General features: G+C 37.1%; 1 protein-coding gene across 3 annotated transcripts in view; it reads left to right on the forward strand.

The window, feature by feature from the left end:
* The window catches only part of LOC127415962 (SAM and SH3 domain-containing protein 1-like), an 80,653-nt gene extending 62,138 nt beyond the window's left edge, over window positions 1–18,515 (forward strand). For all 3 annotated transcript variants that reach the window (XM_051655021.1, XM_051655022.1, XM_051655023.1), the window contains 8 exons: window positions 264–396; window positions 1,397–1,566; window positions 1,654–1,863; window positions 2,736–2,886; window positions 4,633–4,761; window positions 7,530–8,503; window positions 13,711–13,842; window positions 15,792–18,515. In XM_051655021.1, the coding sequence (XP_051510981.1) occupies window positions 264–396; window positions 1,397–1,566; window positions 1,654–1,863; window positions 2,736–2,886; window positions 4,633–4,761; window positions 7,530–8,503; window positions 13,711–13,842; window positions 15,792–16,052 (2,160 nt within the window). In that variant the 3' untranslated portion in view covers window positions 16,053–18,515. The remainder of the gene's footprint in view (window positions 1–263; window positions 397–1,396; window positions 1,567–1,653; window positions 1,864–2,735; window positions 2,887–4,632; window positions 4,762–7,529; window positions 8,504–13,710; window positions 13,843–15,791) is intronic.
* Window positions 18,516–20,621: the final 2,106 nt, after the last annotated feature.

Below are 20,621 nucleotides of genomic sequence, written 5' to 3' on the forward strand. Positions count from 1 at the left end.
CGTGTGCTGAGAGAACTTCACCTGCCAACAGAGCACATTTTTTCTTCACGTCTTGCAATCTGTAATCATATGTTATGCTGTACTGCCACTTAGTGACAATTTAGTGGAATTGCATCTCCCAGCAGTGCTTAAAGCCTCATTTCTTTGTGAGATTCATATTATAAACATACAACATCCACTGTCCCTCAACTTCTGTCTTCTTTGTGTTGTCAGAATTTTATTTATGAATAACGTCGTCTATTTCTCTTTTATTCTCTGTATAGTCCAGTACAGATGGGTCACCCAGTTGTCCTCAGTCACCTCAGCCAGACACAGATTCTCTAGAGAAGCCCAAACTCAAAGCAGGAGGGTCTGTAGAGAGCCTGCGCAGCTCCCTCAGTGGACAGAGCTCCATGAGTGAGTGTGTTTGTGTGTAATTATTAGTAGTGCTTCCATACTTAAATGCCCATACTTAAAGGGGTAGTTCACCCAAAAATGAAAAATCTCTCATGATTTACTCACCCTCCTGGCATCCCAGATGTATATGATTTTCTTCTGCAGAACACATTTGAAGATTTTTTAAGAAATATTTCAGCTCTGTAGGTCCATACAATGCAAGTGAATGGGTGCCAAAATGTTGAAGCTCCAAAATCTACATAAAGGGAGTATAAAAGTAATCCATATGACTCCAGTGGTTAAATCTGTGTGTTCAGACACAATAGTTGTGGATGAGAAACAGATCAATATTTAAGTCATTTATTTTATCATAAGTTCTCCTCTCTGCCAAGTAGGGGGCGATATGCATGAAGAATGAGAATCACCCAAAACAGAAGGAGAAAGTGAAAGTGAAGGAAAAAGGCCTTAAATATTGTTCTGTTTCTCACCCACACTTACAATATCTCTTAAGATGATATGAATTTAACCACCAGAGTTGTCTGGAGTACGTTTATGTTGCCCTTATGTGGCAGTTTGGAGCTTCAAAATTTTGGCACCGATTCAGTTGCCTTGTATGGACCTACAAAGCTGAGATATTCTTCTAAACTTAGTTTTGTGGATGTTAAATCTTCGTTTTGTGTTCACCAGATGAAAGAAAGTCATACACATCTGGGATGGCATGAGGGTAAGTAAATGAAGAGAGAATTTTCATTTTTGGGTGAACTAACCCTTTAAGAGTAACCTATCCCTATGAATTGAACATGTTCCATTTTATTAGTGTTGCAGGGGCAAATACCACTCATATTTTCTTCATGAAAAAAAATGTTTTCAAGTGTATGTAAGAAAATGGAAATTATTTTAGTTCAGTTATTTTATTTTAACTGGTTGAAGAAACCAGGCAGGTCTTAATCCTCTGAACCTGTGAGGGTTCAACATAGATTTGGGTCTTGTGTGTAAATTATTGTGATTTGTCCTGTTACAGGTGGACAGACAGTGAGCACCACGGACTCATCAGCCAGCAACAGAGAGAGTGTGAGGAGCGAAGATGGTGATGATGAAGAGCCTCCATACAGAGGCCCATTCTGTGGTAGAGCACGAGTTCACACTGACTTCACACCCAGTCCATATGACACAGATTCACTCAAGTTAAAGGTATTGAACAAACACACACACAAAATGTATTTCTTATAAAGTGAATTATTAGTTATGACCTTACTACATCTCTTTGTCTCTCTCAAGAGAGGAGATGTGATTGATATCATCAGTAAGCCGCCCATGGGCACATGGATGGGTCTGCTTAATAATAAGGTGGGCACATTTAAGTTCATCTACGTGGATGTGCTGGCTGAAGAAGAGGAGAAGCCCAAACGAGCAGTTCGGAGGAGGAGGAAGGGCAGGCCACCCAAACCCAGCTCTGTGGAGGAGCTACTGGAGAGAATCAACCTGAAGGTAACGGACACTACACACAAATACAGTCACGTTAGTGACGCACAGTAGAGTCTAAAATTGCACTTGTGAGAATGCTTCTTTTTTTTGCTCTAATGACAGCATGCACTTGAGCTAGCATTAACTCTGACTTTTTGTACAAAAAATGTAACATGGTCATTGTCACAAATTTTCAAATTTGATTACTGACCCAGAAATATTGCAGAAACTTTTTCCATAATGTTTTGCGTTATTAAGCGTCTTAAAATGTTAATTTCCAGGTTAAAATTAGGTTGAGAATCCCAGGTCTTCAATGTGGTCTCAGGCTTTTGGACTGCACTGTACTGTATATACACATTGTGAACAATGTACTCTTCTGTTTGGTATAAGCATCGAACACGGGAAAACTGAGAATGCTGAGTGTGCAGTTCATATCTAATCTTTACTGACAGAATTAAAGAGCAGGGTGGGGAGAGATGTACAAATGAGTAAGTGGATGTTAGAGTGCAAAGCCAGTCAGCTCTGTAAAAGTACACTTATCATGAGAATGGTGGACAATGACCGATCACCATGCAAGTAAATTGTTTTATTTAAACAAAGCAGACACACCCTTCAGACCTCACACACGCTGAAGTGTAATAATACATCTGTAAATAACATCACATTATAGATTTCACAGTTACACACAATAGAAACCATTTCAATTATTATGCTTTGCATGCTTGGTCTTTAATGATAGTTTGGCTGTCACACAAGAGTTTGAAGTCCAGAAACATTCCCACACATATAGCCTGCCATATATGAACTAAAAAGTTCAAGTGGTGTATTTTTACATACATACTGCCACCACTCTAGACTATGTGTAATGTGTGTGTGTGTGTGTGTGTGTGTTTTAGGAGCATATGCCAACGTTCCTGTTTAATGGGTATGAGGACCTGGACACATTTAAGTTACTAGAGGAAGAAGATCTAGATGAACTCAACATCAGAGACCCACAACACCGAGCTGTTCTGCTGACTGCTGTAGAACTACTGCAAGATTATGACAGTAAGTATGCACATACACACACACGGAGACATACGATCTCTCACAGAGGTTTATTCCACAGTCCTTATAAAGGCCTCATGAAGACATGTCCATCATATTGTGTTTGTTAGGGGTGTTAAATGATTAAAAAAAATAATCTGAGTTACATGACATACTGATTAATTAATTAATTTGTTACATTATATAAATAATAATCACATACATATAAATATTTACTGAGAAATGCCACCAAAGGAGGATAAAAAAAAAATAATTATATTATTATGACAGAAATGGGGACTGTTCGTGTTCTTGCGTTCCCATCTGTGCTATTCATTTTAGTAGTTGGTCTATGTACACATGTATCAGTCGGATGTTTTTTAACGTTGCATCTCGCATCATTAGTCCGAGTTTTGAAGAATTGTTTGAGACCTTTTATTTATTTATTTATTTATTTATTTATTTCACTAAAGGTATATGTTAAACAGTCCTAGTTTAAAGGCGTTCGCACACCAGACGAGAAGCATCACGTCGCGGCTAGGACGTGGCACATGTATCAAACACGGGGCACGTCGGTGCGGTTCAGGTGGCAGACAGAACACTCAAAAGTTACTAAGGTTTTTTCCTTCCTCAAGAATGAACAATGCTAGAGTAAATAACATATGTCCTTTGATAATGATTTGGGTCGAATTTAATGGAAAATATGCAAGTTGCGCTCCGTGGAACGGCAGAAATTTGAGCAGCCTCCAGAGTCGTAGCTGGGCTCTGCCGACAGACGGCTGTGGTGTGCGTACTTTCAGTTGTTTCGAATTTTAGAACGTGTCATGTCGTCCGCCAGACGAGTCCGGTGTGCGACCCCCTTAAGAATAAAGGAATGTTTTAAGCATAAACATTTCCTGTTAGGGATGTCAATTTTTAGACATTTTCATAATCGATCGTCATGGAAATTAACGATCAATTAATCGATTAATCGTTAATGTTAATATCGCAAAAGGCACATGGAGAACTCCAAATAGTATGTGCATGTAGCGTACTGTTTAAATATAATTACTATTATTACACTTAAATGCAAGTATTGGCATTTTTCTCTTAAAATAATCTTAGTTCAGTGTACTTTAAAACATTTAGGCAATGCTTGATACGAATTTGGGAATTGTTTAATTACTGTTAGCGAATTACTGTTAAAAATAACTTCTATATATCACATGATACATATTTGAGTTCATTAAAACTTCACGTTGTGGATCGTGTGATATTTCGGACCTTTGGATGTTAACAAGTTAACAGTACATTAACATACCGATTCTCTGGTGATAGTGTGATGTCAGCTGAATGTGCCTTCGTGCTTTCCCAGCGATCGCTGACGTAACTCTAGGTTGGGATGAAACAAGTAGATCAACAGTGCTTGTCGTCATGTTGCACTTTCACGGTGTGTGCAGAAAATATTAATGTTCATTTATAGAGAAGTGCTCCAACATTGTTTACATTGAGCCCAATTTATCTCTGTCTGTGCATTTGTAGGGCTCTTCTTCACAGAACTATGTGAAGCGAATAAGGCATGACATGAAGCGCGCACGCGTTCTCTAGTGGCGGATGACTATATAGACAGCCTTATCAACGTCTGCTGACATAATTAAAAATGCATTTGTCCTGATGAGCTTAATCTATCAAATTGTTAACGAAAATGAATTGATTTTTGATTAATCATTAATATCCCTATTTCCTGTACCTTCCCTAACTCTGTGTGTGTTTTTGCATTTATTATAGGTAGCAGTGATCCGGAGCGCAGCACCCTCTCTGGCTCACAGGAGAAACTCCTCTGTGAGGGGCGTGGCCTCATGGCCGACTCCCCACGGGACTCTGGTTGCTACGAAAGCAACGAAAACCTAGAGAATGGTAACCAGGCGCTTGTCTAGCATCTCCATACCAACCGCATCACCATGTCCAGCCTAGTGTAGCAACACCATGACACCATCTTCTCCCCTCTGGGCCATGCCTCTCTCTACCATGATTCAGTGTCCTAACAGCCAATGAGAAACTGTCATCACATCTGGATTTAACGCAAGGCTGTCTCTCTCTCTGTCATATCTGCTGTGGCTTGTCCTATTCTTCTGTTTTATCATATTTTCTTTTTTCTTCTTTTTAACTCTCTGTTCCTGCTTTCTTCCAGTTTAATAGAACTCATAATTTCCAAAAAAGCTCTCCTGTTTCCTCTTCGGCAGAGATAATTCCATTCAGTGGCAGCCACGCTCTTCCTATCTCTAATCAACATAGTCCACAGCCTGAGGAAAAAATTAGGAGAGACAGACAGACACTGTGTAGGGCAGTAGCCCAAAGAAATACACACAGGCTTGTTCTCACAGCAGGATTACACACTGGACGATTTTCTCAAATGCAGGCAAAATACATCTGCTTAGAGTTTAAGAGTTGAGAATGTTCTCCATGGCAAAATCACTGCAGTCAGCAGATTAATTTCAGACTCACTTTTACATCTCTCTTGCTCCCTTTGCCATTTCAAGAAATATCACACCATATTTGTGTGTGGTGTTTATTTGTGGTCATATTGCACAAGTTCTTATGTGCCTGAAAAGCAAAAGACTTAAGAGGATGAATATAGTGGATGAATAGAAGCTACATCCGATTGGAGGTGATATTTTACATAAGTGTGTAAAAGTGTTTAGGAGCTTATCTACTAAGTCTATTTTGGAGAGAATTTTATCTAAGAGATGAGACTGTGTCTCATTTTGTATTTAATATGAAAAACAAACAGGGAAAAAAATCGGTGTTTAAGGTTTCACTCTTCTATTGCCTTTTTAACCTGCCACTGGCATCTTATAACACTGACTGATCCCTCTTTCCGCCTTGAATGTCTGTGTATGTGTGTGTGGTTAAGTATGAGTGTTAAGAACGGATCAGAAATATGTGCAATCTGCCAATGGGGAAAATAAATCCATTCTGTGATCTCTAGCATTCTGGTCTGCTTGCTTTTTTCATCTGTTTTCACTTCCTGATAGTGCTTTATCTGTACTTATTATGTTTCCATTTCTTTTAAGACTAGCAGTGCTGAGAATGTGCTACTCTCAGGCTGCTTTGTCACCAGGTTTTTCAATGATTCTGTTAAAGTATATCTTATGACCCTGGAAAAAGTGTCACTCTAATCTAAAATACTTTACAGTACAGTACTTACCCCTAAAACAGGCAACATACACCACAAGATACATACATGTTAGTTTCTTATGGGGATATGGGAGTTTCTTACCCAATCTTAATCATCATTTATCATCGTTGGGTCTGTTTTGAGAATGTGGGTCACATGACCCATCCACCCCCCCCCCCCCATGGTGAAAGACATGCTGACTTTGTGATAATGAATTACATATTAATCTTACTTAAACAATAAAACTGCTAATATTAATTGTGAACATTGTCTTAGGATGCAGAAGAAATTAAAGTCATATGTTGTTCATGTTGTTATTTAGCACATTTTAAAGTGTGCGTATATACTGAGATACATTGCCAGAAAGGGTTAATCCACAACACTACACATACACATTTATTACACTTACATGTCACATACAACCTTAAAGCTAAACGTTTCTCAGTTTTGTGACACACACACAAGTTCAAATGAAATAAAAAGTGACATGAAATGATTTTTTTTGCTAATCATTTTTCACTCTTGCCTGTTTTAGGGTTAAAACAGTGCCTTGCTAACTTTCTTTTCTCTCTGAACTGCTCTCTCTGTCTATCCACTGCATTTTCAGATTCATCTGCATCATTTCTAAATCATGTCATTTTTTTTTATTCTCTTTTTTCATTTTATATTAATGTTCATTGACCATTTTAATAAATAATGATCCATTAACTCTACATTAATAAACATTTTTATTAACCTTTGAAACTGAACTTACTTGGCTGTCACTAACTCAACTCACAGTAGATACTGTAGTTATGTTTGATGTGGGGAAAATGGCAGAAAATGATTCAGTGTTTAAAGATATGAATTTGTGGTCTTTCTCAATGGTCTAAAAAAATATCTTAACATTCTTCACCTTACCATTAACCTTAAACTAACCTAGGGACAGCAGAATAACAAAAAAGAAAAAAGCTATACATGCAATAAACTCATCTGAAATTTTATCTATGCTTTTGGTTACCTGCTTAACGAATGCTGTGACCACTAACCTGTTCAATAAATATGAAAACATTCTCATACATGAGAATCATATATTTCTGACATACTAATTCCAGTTTTAGTGTTACTATATGTCAGTTTAACTAATCTTACCTCAGGCTGATATTATTTAGACTAGTTTCTGCAGATTTGTTTTCCCCGTTAAGTGAATAAATATATATATATATATATATATATATATATATATATATATATATATATATATATATATATATATATATATATATATATATATATATATTATCCGAATGTGTTTAGTTTAAAATGTAATAGTACAGCTCTTCCACTCCCTCATGGATACTTTCACAAAAAAAAAAAAAATCAAAACAAAAATCCATTAGTTCAGATCTTAACTCTTTCAATGAAAACGTGTGTGTGTGTGTGTGTGTATATATATATATATATATATATATATATATATATATATATATATATAAGTAGTTTGTGAAAGCACGCCCTTCTGTTTCAGGTAAGAGTCGTAAGGCATCACGCCACAGTCGTGGTTCATCTGGATTTGAATGTAGGGGTAACAAGTCTCCAGACTACCCCACTCTCCCTATGACTCGATCCACTGAAGCCCTTCAGCAGCAGGCCAAGAAAGAATGCAAGCTGCCCAAGACTTTTCTCCCCCGGCCCATTAAGGGCTTCAGTCTACGAAGCCTTGGCCTCAAGAAGGGTTCCAAAGCAGGACAAACCTCGCACATGCCAGTTAGCCGTAGCTGTGAGGAGTTGGATGGCCCCCAGGAGACCCCTCAGTCTTGGAAGCGCTCACATTCTCTGGGGGATCTACACTGGGAGCAGTCTTTCGATCAGAGGAAGGGCCACCAGGTCCAGAACCAATGTCGCAACACTCAGAGCAGCAAAGTAGAAGTGAAGGTAGATCCTGTAAAATCAAAAAAGGAACAGGGTGCAGATAAGTCTCTAAGTAATACGGGCTTGGTGGAGAGGCCTACAGTTCCCAAACAGCTGCCCCTTATTCCGGTCAGACCCTTGCCTTCAGCTCAGACCTACAACCGCAAACCTGCCTCTGTCCCGACTAGCCCCGCTCCACGAACTCATCCTAAAAAGCCTCCTGTTCCACCTCCCGTGCCTGCTAAAAAGTCAAAGGAACGTCTGCCGAATGGACTGCGCCACCCTCCACTGGTTCTATCTGGTTCAGTGCCAAATACACCAACTTTACCCCCAAAACCTATACACACCCCATCCACTCCTGAGGGAGCCTCATCAACCCCAGTGTCCCCGGATGAGCCTGGAACTCCTCCAGCTCTAAGTCCACCATGGTTGTCTGACCTGCCTGAATCTGCATGTCCTCAGATGCATGGAGCTAAAGTAGCCCTCAGCAGGAAGATCTCCCACATCAAAATGGTTGACCTAGAGACACTGCTGGAGGAGAGGATGCGGTCAGAAGGGATTGATCTTACCGAAGAACCGTACTCTGACAAAGTAAGTTATGATTTCATTGCAATCCCATTCATGTTGCTAAAATGGCATTTCATTATCAGTTATATAGAATGGATCTAGCAATAAAACTGTTGCAACTCTCGGTTATGTCCTAAAAGGCAAAATGCAGTGACTACTGTATGCCAACACTGACATTGAGAAAAATGGCTTCAATGCAGGGACAAAAATCGGTTCCAGGAACAAAAACTGAAAGCTATTACATTTTTTTGCAGAACTTAACCGAAAATGAGAACTAAGTCTTTTTTAAAATTTTCCAGACTGAAAACTTTATTTTTAAATGCTGGTAACAATTAATAACAGGTTAATTTCTTCTCGATCATTTTCCCATAAAACCAAAGAACAAAGGGTTTATCACAGTACATTTTCAGAAGAACACCACTTCCTGTTGCCCAAAACAAATAAGGCTTCTCTCTTTTTAGTAGAACATAAGCATGTGCTTTGATTCTAAAGGAAACCACTGCATCCCACATTTCTATGCCTAATTGTACGTTGTTCATGTAGCCTTCTGTGACATGCTGAAGACCTTTTTTAACAACAACTATATGTAATTGCTTCATATACTGTACATGCATGGTTTATCCAGATACAAAGAAAAATATTAAAAGTAAAAAGTAGATTTCTCAGTTGAATTATTGTTAGACATGATGCATTAATACAGATTTGCTGCCGGATTTTGACTGTGAAGCAGATCTGTAATTAAAATGAAATTCGTTTTTTTTTTTATAGCCTTACTTTGTAATTAGTGTTTGCTTTCATATAGCTTATTACAGTGAATGAGCCAAGAGCAATGAACTTGCTCCTCCTGTTTTATCCCAATGTTGGTTAGAAACTGAAACCCAACCCTACCCCTAAACTTAACCCTAACAAACCATGTAGCGATTTCCTCGTAAATATAAATATGTCTTCCCCTGCCATCCTACGTTTGAGAAATCTGCATCTGGGCTTAGAATGGTTTGTAATCGTAACATAGTGCACCGAACTGTGGAAATGCTATTGGAACCATTTTTCACCATGCTCAGAACGTATCGTTCTGATGGTGCGCCTTAAGGGACTCTTTTAATCATAACTTTTTAAAGTGACAAAATATGTAATTATTACATTTTGCCTTTGTATGGCAGCATTACATATTATGTAACTGCAGCAATTCTACATTACCTGACAAACCAAATGGCACGACATATGATACAGAGACACAAGTATCCATGCTATACTAAGTAGACAATTTATCATTACAAATTGAGATGTCTTTGGAAAAACACTTTATTTTCTTGATTAAAGGATATAGTGACCTACCGCACACTTTTTCATTTGTGTGTGTGTGTGTGTGAGAAAAATGTAAGCACTTTAGCAATTTAGACTAAATGAAACCACAATGATTCACGGGGGGGGGGGGCTTGACTTAACCATCCTGTGTTCCTTGGAAGTCATGGCTAGTTTATTTGACCTTTCATTAGTGCTGAAATTTCTTTTGAAAGCCTGTCAAAAGAAACGGAAAGAAACATTCAATCTGTGCTCATCAGTAACCAAATTCAATTCCACTCATTAATTCATAAACCAACTTTCAAAGTCATCCACATATTAACTATCGGTCTAGTTTACAATAAAAACATGCAAAACAGTGAGTTATTAATCGTGATGATGAACTGCTTAGCAGAACTCCTTTTCTTCAGATATTTTTAATTGTTAAATGCATGGTTTAGTGCAGACATAACCATCACATATCCTTAATCCTTAAACAGTCCCTTCAGTCAAGCCAGCAATAACAGTGGACCTTCTCTGGGACACTTACACACACATAAGGAAAGTCAGGTTGGAAAGAGCTGAGACAGTAGATTTAGTTTTTGCGTAATTTATAGGCAGGGTGTTTCGCATTAACAAAACATCTGCTCTCAGATCAGCTTGGCTCCTTGGTGTGTAATGTACACTGCAAAATGTGATTCCAAATCGGTTTCTTTGAGACTATTGTATACAAGTGCTGCTGTATAAACACCTCCTCACCTTAACAGCTGGCACAGGAAATTTTAAGACCAGTCGACTTGTTGCCAGGTCCATTACTGGGACACTGTAGAGCAGCCGTAAAAGACATGCTGTCTGTTGCCACAAGTAGCTCCACTTTTTTTTATATTAAAATCAGACTGCCGGGAGTTTTAGTGCCTTTTATTGGTGGCCAAAACCATTTCCCCACAGGCCATATTATAATATAAAAATAAGAAGAATCCTTCCTTCCATGACTTAAAAAATGACCAAATAATGTCAAATAATAAGTATATTAAGAACAACACTGACACTGGTTCAGAACTTTATATAAGCAAACGTCAGATGCACAATAAACGGATCAAACACGTTTGCATTTAAATTGCGAAGAATCAAAGCAAGAATTACAACTTGTCCGCTCATTGTTCATTGTGCAGAAATGAATGCTAACAATAAAATCAAAGAAATTTTACAATTTAAATTTTCAATTTTCAAAGTAAAAATAACGAGAAGAAAGTCGAAGCATTATGAGATTAAAGTCGAAATATTTTGAGAATAAATCGAAAAGAAGTAACATCAAAGTGATTTGGTGGACAACAGCAAAGTGGAGTGTCTGAGTCTTTACATACAACATCACTAGCCAGGGAGATAGCTTGGATATGCAACCGAGCTGAATTTGTGGAAAGGTTTTGCAAGCTGTCTGTTCATGAATGAGCTGTGCATTAGTACAGGAGTTTTCAACATGTGGGCGCCTGTCAAGGGAGGCACGAGATATAGGCTCGCACTCAAGTGTAATGAAAAATAATTGAAACTGCTGTGAATTATATAAGTCCATATCAAGAAATTGTATGTGGTAACATGCCCTCAGTTACAATATTGTTTAGAGAGGAAACCCCAACAACAACGCCAAGCTGGACTGCTCGAATCTGTCTGGTTCTTTCTCCTGAATAAATTAAATTTCCTACATAACTGCTGCAGCGTCCGTATGATGTGCTGATGTGTCAAAAGACCAAGGATTTCTTCATTGCATAAATCCTATCCTAAAGTATAATTTAACTACGTCCTCCACATCCATCTCTTGCATTAATGAAGCTGCTGGCTCAGCATCCATTCTAACGTTGTGATTGACGTTCTGTTTAGCCTAATATTTAGATTTTTTTTCTCTCTCTAATATTTCTACTTTATTCACACAATATTCTACTTTATTCTCACAATGTTAAGACATTATTCTAATAATTTTTACTTTATTCTCAAAATATTATGACTATAATCTCAAAATGCCACGACTTTATTCTCGTAATTTTTACTTTATTTGCAAAATATTACGACTTTATTATCAAAATCTTTATTTTTTATTTAACGTGGCAATAAAATGCCAAATTAAAATAACTTTAATTTTTATAAACACATCTCGAAACACCTGTGTGGGGTTTCATGACTGTTATCAAACATGATTGTAGGTTGTTTTTAACAAAGCAAAGTTTGACTCTTGATAAACTGTAAGAGAGTGTTTTTTACTCCTTTTGCTCTGGTGTGCAGACTTAAGTACAATAATTAGACAAGTTCAATGTCATTTGATTTTAAACCATTTAAAAATCAAGGCACCGCAAAGAGGCTATTTAAACGCAGCAGTTTAACTCCACGCACATAACATGGAAATGTGAACAAGAATGGTCAGAGCGCATATACAAGCAGTCATTTTTGTTTGACTTAAATGTGAGATTTTATAATATTAAGACCTATGTATTGTGTTATTTAGCCTTATAGCTCAATGTGCTGCTATTTTGAGTTGCGTTTGAGGAAATTCCATTGCAATAAACATTCTTTATTCCCGCATATTGACTTCCAACTAAACCCGAGTAACAAGATGACTGGTGCATGCATTAAAATCTACTTGGAGTGTGGATAGTTAAAAACAAATAAAGATTAGAAATGAGGTATATAGATTATATATTTAGAAATAAGGCTTGCATGATAAAACCTCAGTGTCTCTGATACAGAAAAGCCGTACCCCTTGAAAGAAAATAGAAAGCTCCCACTCGAGGCATTCGTAATGATTTGTCTGATGAAATTGTGCATGAACAGCAGGTAAAAGTCAAAGTGCGTTTTGTCAATTAATGCAAGTTGGGCTCACTGATCAGAATTAATTTACATTTGAAGCCAGAATTGAAGCCTGCCTTGTTGCTTTTGTACCCTGATGTGATTAACATTGAGCCTTACTTTTTCTCTTTTTTTTTCTCTCATCACAAAAAACATTCGGGGCTATTAACAAAAGATCCGGGGCTTCAGCCCCATCAGCCAGGGTCTAGCTACACCGCTGTACGATGCTATCAAAACATTGCTCTATTTGTTTGAGCATCCCGACCAACACGAGATGGCACAATTGTCTCAACCAGTGGTGAGAGATTAGGGCGGGACTATCTATTTGACCAACTAATTGCAAAGAGAGAAATGTTTGAAAACAGTCATATTTTTTCAATTGCATTTGGTCATGCTAGTTGTGCAGAAATAACACACTTCTTTCAATAGTACTGTAGATGAGCGATTATGGATGTGCACTTGGGTTGTGGTTAATGTCACAAAGATGGTTGTGAATTGCTCTGATTGAGCTTAACGACAATGGAAAAAAAACTGCTTGGTTTGTATTACTATAAACTCATTTGCCTAATTTAGAAAGTAATATGGCCATTTGGCCTGTTAACAAAGATGTCTTTAAAATCATTAAACTGGATCTAGGTTACACCGCATATGGTGATGTTAGCATTAGAACACTGAATTTCACATTAAACAAACAATTTAGTCTTGCTCGCCTTGTAATGCTTTAATTGCCACATAAAGTTTGCTTGCTTGTGAGTCAGCCAGCCTCTGTTTCCATGTATGTTGGGTCTCCACCAACCGTAAAATCAATTAAAAAGCCACATGAAGTAAACTTTATGATCTGATAATTTCTGCTGTTTTTGAGTCCACAGTTCGAGACAAATGTTGCACTATTCACATTAGCATAGTGTTAGTCACGGCTTTGCTTGAAAACAATACAGCATTAGTAACTATTACTAACTGAGATTTTGATGACTAGAGTCTTGTGTCTCTTGAGAGCAATAGAGGGCTGTATTTTCCAATTGTCTAAAAAGGGCCGTGAACTCCACTAGATCTTCTTTTACTTGGCTGATCACTTGTCTTTCTATCTCTCTGTTTTTTTCTCTTTGCCTTTTCAGCACGGTCGGTGTGGTATTCCTCAGCTCTTAATACAGAGATACTCAGAGGACTTTCAGCAGCCAGTGAAAGATGTGGCATCCAGTCTGGATCAGATCAGAGTTAAACAACTCCGCAAGGAGCACCGCATGGCTGTGAGTAACTTTCAAAGATTAAATTATTTGACTTATCACATGCTTGTGGTTTGGATATAGTAATAACTCATTTAAGGTCTGGTTAGGCCAGCAGTTCAGATTTTTACCTGCCCTGCCAATTTTTAGTGGCCCCACCACCAAAGATTCTACATTTTATTTTTAGCAATATATATCGTTTTATATAATATGCATTTTATTTATACGTATATATATTTTATATATAATATTTGTTTTGTACATTTTCAGTAAATTTTCTTCACTTGTCAAATTTTTCTTTTTTTGTTTCAAATTTACAAGAATAGTTGAGAATTATACAGCTATAATGTTACTCCATGACAGCTATAAACTCAAACACATTTTTACTGGAAAATGATGGCGTAACGATGCTTAATAAGTGATGCTTTCAAGACTATCACAAGTAATTCTTTCAATTTCGACAAAATCCTCACGTTAACCTTAACTTTAAATATATACATAGTGTTTTTGCATCACTTTTTTTTTTTTTTTCCTCCCAATTTGGAATGCCCAATTCCCACTACTTAATACGTCCTCGTGGTGGCGCGGTTACTCACTTCAATCCAGGTGGCGGAGGACAGTTCTCAGTTGCCTCCGCTTCCGAGACCGTCAATCCGCATCTTTTCACGTGGCTTGTTGTGCATGACACCGCGGAGACTCACAGCACTGGAGGCCAATGCTACTCTCCGTGATCCACGCACAACTTACCACGTGCCCCATTGAGAGCGAGAACCACTAATCGCGACCACGAGGAGGTTACCCCATGTGACTCTACCCTCCCTAGCAACCAGGCCAATTTGGTTCCTTAGGAGACCTGGCTGGAGTCACTCAGCACACCCTGGATTCGAACTCGAGACTCCAGGGGTGGTAGTCAGCGTCAATACCCACTGAGCTACCCAGGACCCCCTGCAACATGCTTTTTGAGTAAATTCAACTTATGGTCAATTTATGTCAGCATAACTAGAAAACCTTTGTTAGATATACACAAATGTATCAGTTCTTTCAACTTAAAAATGTATGTCACACAAATAAGATTTAGCAACTAATAGCAAGTTGTTTCAAATAAACATTTATATCACTGTTTCTACTTTATTTATTTGGCTCTAAAGAAAATAACTGAGGTCAGGCATTAAAATTGATTCCTTGAAGAGCACATAAAGCTGCACTTATGCTTCAACTGTGCATATTCACATGCACAAGGAAATATTACATGGATTGAACAGGATCCAAGTTTACAAAATATGGAAAACCAGACACCCTAATGGTGACTTTACACGAAACTGCTGTTTACAATAAAACAACATCAATAACACTATAAATAACTAAAATCTCTAATAAATGGTTAATAACAAGTAATTAAATTCCCACATAAGTTCCTTTTGACCACAAAACATGCATACATTGTTCAAGAGCAAGGGCTTATGGGTATTCCCCACAACCTCAGTTCTGTACTTGATTGTTGGAGTTAGTAGTGCTTAAAATCTTAATTTTATGGATTTGTAAGCTAAAGAAGTTCAAGGAACTGACAATTATTCATTTACCATACTTTACGTAACTCTCCAAGTTCACGTTAAAATGGATATTTTGCTATTATGATATTTAAGTAAAGCTAATAATGTTTTAAATATGTACATTTCTGAGTAGAAGCTAATTATTTTTATAAGTTATGGTTGTTGCGCCAACAAATCGTTTGTTTGTTTTTTTCAGTGTAAATAGTTACCTAGGTGACATTGAAATCAGCAGAATTTGCAACAGCAGTATTCAGTGTGTTTAGGTTTGCAAGGCATAAAAGCACATGTACAAGATCAACAAAGATTTAGTGACATCAAATAACAATTCTTTCACACTGGCCCCGGGCCACCCTTATTGTTGAGCCCTACTCTTTACCAGATTGACTGTAGATTGATGAATGTGTATTTTCTTTGTCTCCACAGATTCCCTCTGGAGGTTTGACTGAAATGTGTCGGAAGCCCGTGTCTCCCGTTCATGTGAGCTCTGTTTCTGATTGGCTTGTGTCAATTGGAATGCCCATGTATTGTGCCCCTCTGTTGGCTGCAGGCTTTGACACTCTGGGCCGTGTGTCGTCCTTATCCGAGGCGAGAGTGAGAGAGGCGGGGTTAAAGGAGGAGCATCACATACGTATTCTTCTCAGTGAGGCCCAAATAGTCACAGCCAACAGCTCAGTACAGTCATAATACTCACATGAGCTTTTATAACTGCCATGAACTTGAATAAATGGATTGAACTCAGCTGCCAGGTAAAAAGACATGCTTGAGATAAGAAATCTGTCTGTCTTTTCTGATGTTTTTATTTGATATTATTATTATTATTATTCCTAAAATCTCTCAGCCTTCTCACATTAACAAAGATCTGACTTCCAAGGACTGTTACTGAGGACCTCTCAACAGATGTTTCCATAGAAACATCTAGTTTTGGTCTGAAATGACTGCCTGTCAGAGAAAGCACACTTTGTTTTCAGAGAATTTATGCTTTGATATGAATTTAAAGACTGTTAAACCCCTTTCTCACTTTTTTTTTTTTTTTTAGGAAGTTTGAGATTTATTTAGAAAAAAAAAAAAATTGTAAAGGAAAAAAGTTTTTAGTGCTTGTTAAAGCACATGAATATGAAGAGTATGTCACCTGGCCAAAGCAATTTCATTTCACGCAGGTTTTGTTAATATATAATATTACTTTTGTCTCAGAACGTATGTATACTGAATATGTATATCAAAAGATGTGTCCTTTTTGGTAAGTCATGTAAAGGATATGTTTAAAAAAAAAATCTCAAAAGCATGATGTTGCCATACGGGCATATTCAGAGTAATGCACATTTTGATTTCAGGGCAATAGTTGGTCATGGTTTAGCAAGTATGCGTATGTTTGTACAGAGAGTGACAAACCTATCTTTTCATGGTTACATTTTAAAGCATCACTGTTTTATTCTCAGCTTAAGATAATAATGTATATTCACAGCACATTTAATCTTCCCACAAACAATATCCAACAGACATCACTTACTCATCTGCTATCGTTGGATAGCAACTTTTATTACTGTATCAGCTTCCATATATTGGTAAGATCAAATTATGTTGCCTCTGTTATCTTGAAAATACTCATGCATATTGCGTACCTCTTATCATACTCATCTGATGCACCTGATGCATCATACAGCTGTAATATGCTTGCTGGAATGAAATGTATAGAAGTTTTTTGTTTTATTTTGCCCTGGATTGCCTTGCACATTGACTGGGGTGTTAAAGACATGTTGAATCTTAGGAAAAGCCTCAAGCTCCTTAAAGCACACAGTCTTAGCCTTAATATACAGGTCAATTAAATAAAATAAAATCTGGAAATGACTAACCTGGAGTTATTTTCTGATATAAGTGACTTTCCATTAGACTGGAGGCGAATATATTGGCTGCTTCACCAATGAGAGAGAAGTGTAAAAATTGGGAAGAAAGGTCAATGAAGCATTTTTTTACTATTTTTAAATATCAGGCAAGCTGGTTCTGGAGTCATGTTACCATGTCATAATGTGTTTATTTATTTTATTTTTTTTTATTTTATTTTTTGTGAGAAAAGAAACATGGTTTAAAGCTCTATGATTATTCCTCCTATGGATCTGATGTTAAGTTATGTCACTTCCACTCAATAGCTCTTATGAACTTACGCTTCTCTATAGGTTTACGCAGAATTTCCTGTTTTCAGAATATGCTGTGCAGGTGATGTGTATGCATATATTATGATTTCCAGATATTGTGAATGATAAAAATAACATGTAAGTGTGTGTGTGTGAACAGGTAGAATGAGGTTTTATATGTTAACAGTGGGGCTGGACATAATATTTTCTCACACATCTGGTGTTGGGTACATAGAACGTTGTGGAAAGACAGCATCTGAATGAAAACTAAGTGTGAAGTGCAATGTTAGCTGTTGTCTGTTAGTGACATTACTTAGGAATTAGTATGATGTCATTGTAGCTCAACATATTTACAGTATTGCATCACTCCAAATTAAGCACAACAAAACAACATTCTCCCAAATTCAATCAGGCTGTTTTTGATTTGGCACACACAAAACTAAAGTGAAAACCAAAAATGTAGGTGCTTCTTAAGATCTCATTGTTTTCCAGTTAGTCCTACAGCAAAAGTACTGTACACAAGTCATGCTTCCTTAAGGCCTTGTGGTTTTAGGAAATGGTTTATTTTTGAATGATCACTTTAGAATCATTGTATTTCTCCCTTGTTAAACTTTTGTATTTAATACAGCACAATTTATAGATTGTAACGCTACATTTTTAATGACAATTTTCAAATAGCAGTAGAGAATTAATAGATTCCTTTATCTCAGAATGGATGCCTTCAAATTGCTATCAGTTGAGTGCTTTGATAACAATGAGGCTTTTTTATGTAATTAAAAAATGAAACTATATTTCAGTAAATGTTACTGTAAAATGCACTTTATTAAAGAATGAAAGTTGTTTTTAATTCCATTGCAGAGAAAATGAAATTGACCATTTTTTTTATGTGTGAGCATATGTTTGTTTTCAGGTCATATGTTAAAAGACTAAACAGGCTCAGATGGTCACTGACAAGAACTGTTTAAATATACAATCTGTTAAAATTGTAATCACTTATTAATAAAATAACTAACCATGACCAGTTATTTATTTCAACTTAAATGATATAAAACTGGGTCCTAATTACAAATATGGTTGCACATTATCTATATGTAATTGATTTTTAAATAACTTATTTTTTCTTTATTAGCTGTACTATACATACTGTAATAGAGCAATACTCTTTCATCTATAGTTAGCCAGTGACATGCTCCAATGACTATTGTAAAATATATGTATAAAAATGATTACATCTGGTTTCAGTTCACTAATGATTGTCTATAAAGGTTTTGCTTGTGTATTAAAAAAAAACAAATGTCTTAAAATATTTGTAATTTTTAAGGTAATAAAAAAAAGAAGAAAATAAAATGGCACTGACTGCTCTCTTTTACTCTATGTGTGTGTGTGTGTGTGTGTTTCACACACTCCCTTGTACATGTACACTGGCAGCCATAGGTTTGGAATAATGTACAGATTTTGCTCTTATGGAAAGAAATTGTTACTTTTATTCACCAAAGTGGCATTCAACTGATCACAATGTATAGTCAGGACATTAATAACATGAAAAATTACTATTATAATTTGAAAAAAAAATTTCAGAACTTCTTAAACTACTTCAAAGATTTCTCATAAAAAAATCCTCCACGTGCAGCAATGACAGCTTTGCAGATCCTTGGCATTCTAGCTGTCAGTTTGTCCAGAAACTCAGGTGACATTTCACTCCATGCTTCCTGTAGCACTTGCCATAGATGTGGCTGTCTTGTCGGGCACTTCTCACGCACCTTACAGTCTAGCTGATCCCACAAAATCTCAATGGGGTTAAGATCCATAACACTCTTTTCCAATTATCTATTGTCCAATGTCTGTGTTTCTTTGCCCACTCTAACCTTTTCTTTTTGTTTTTCTGTTTCAAAAGTGGCTTTTTCTTTGCAATTCTTCCCATGAGGCCTGCACCCCTGAGTCTTCTCTTTACTGTTGTACATGAAACTGGTGTTGAGCGGGTAGAAATCAATGAAGCTGTCAGCTGAGGACATGTGAGGCGTCTGTTTCTCAAACTAGAGGCTCTGATGTACTTATCCTCTTGTTTAGTTGTACATCTGGCCTTCCACATCTCTTTCTGTCCTTGTTAGAGACAGTTGTCCTTTGTCTTTGAAGACTGTAGTGTACACCTTTGTATGAAATCTTCAGTTTTTTGGCAGTTTCAAGCATTGTACAGCCTTCATTCCTCAAAACAATGATTGACTGATGAGTTTCTAGAGAAAGCTCTTTCTTTTTTTACCTAATATTGACCTTAAGACATACCAGTTTACTGTGGCAACTCAAAAACAAACAAAGACTATGTTAAGCTTCATTTAAAGAACCAAATAGCTTTCAACTGTGTTTGATATAATGGCAAGTGATTTTCTTGTACCAAATTAGCAATTTAGCATGATTACTCAAGGATAAGGTGTTGGAGTGATGGCTGCTGGAAATAGGCACTGTCTAGATTTGATCAAAAATGACTTTTCAAATAGTGATGGTGCTATTTTTTTTACATCAGTAATGTCCTGACTATACTTTGTGATCAGCTGAATGCCACTTTGAATTAAAGTACCAATTTCCTTCCGAAACGGCAAAATCTGTACATTATTCCAAACTTTTGGCCACTAGTGTATATCTCACCTATAAAATACCAAGACTGTGTCCCAATTGGCATAACAGCCTGTATTTGAAGATGCACACATCTGGTCAGTTTTTGAAGGCAGCATACATTATATGTGCACTTTACTAGGATATGGTCCTAATAAAGGATATGGTCCTAATAAAGTGCCAGACGTGGTCTTCTGCCATTGTAGCCCATCTGCCTGAACTCCGCCTCCTTCATCTGCCTCTTCGACATGTTGTGCATTCTGAGAAGCTCTTATGCTCACTACAATTGTACAGAGGGGTTATTTGAGTTGCCTTTCTGACTGCTCGAACCAGTCTGGTCATTCTCGGTTGATCTCTCTCATCAACAAGGCATTTCCGTTCGCAGAACTGCTGCTCAATGGATGTTTTTTTGTTTTTGGCACAATTATGAGTAAATACTAGAGACTGTTGTGTGTGAAAATCCCAGGAGATCAGCAGTTACAGAAATACTCAAACCAGCCCATCTGGCACCAACAAT

The sequence above is a fragment of the Myxocyprinus asiaticus genome, chromosome 25 (genome assembly GCF_019703515.2).
Source record: "Myxocyprinus asiaticus isolate MX2 ecotype Aquarium Trade chromosome 25, UBuf_Myxa_2, whole genome shotgun sequence".
Taxonomy (NCBI): Eukaryota; Metazoa; Chordata; class Actinopteri; order Cypriniformes; family Catostomidae; genus Myxocyprinus; species Myxocyprinus asiaticus.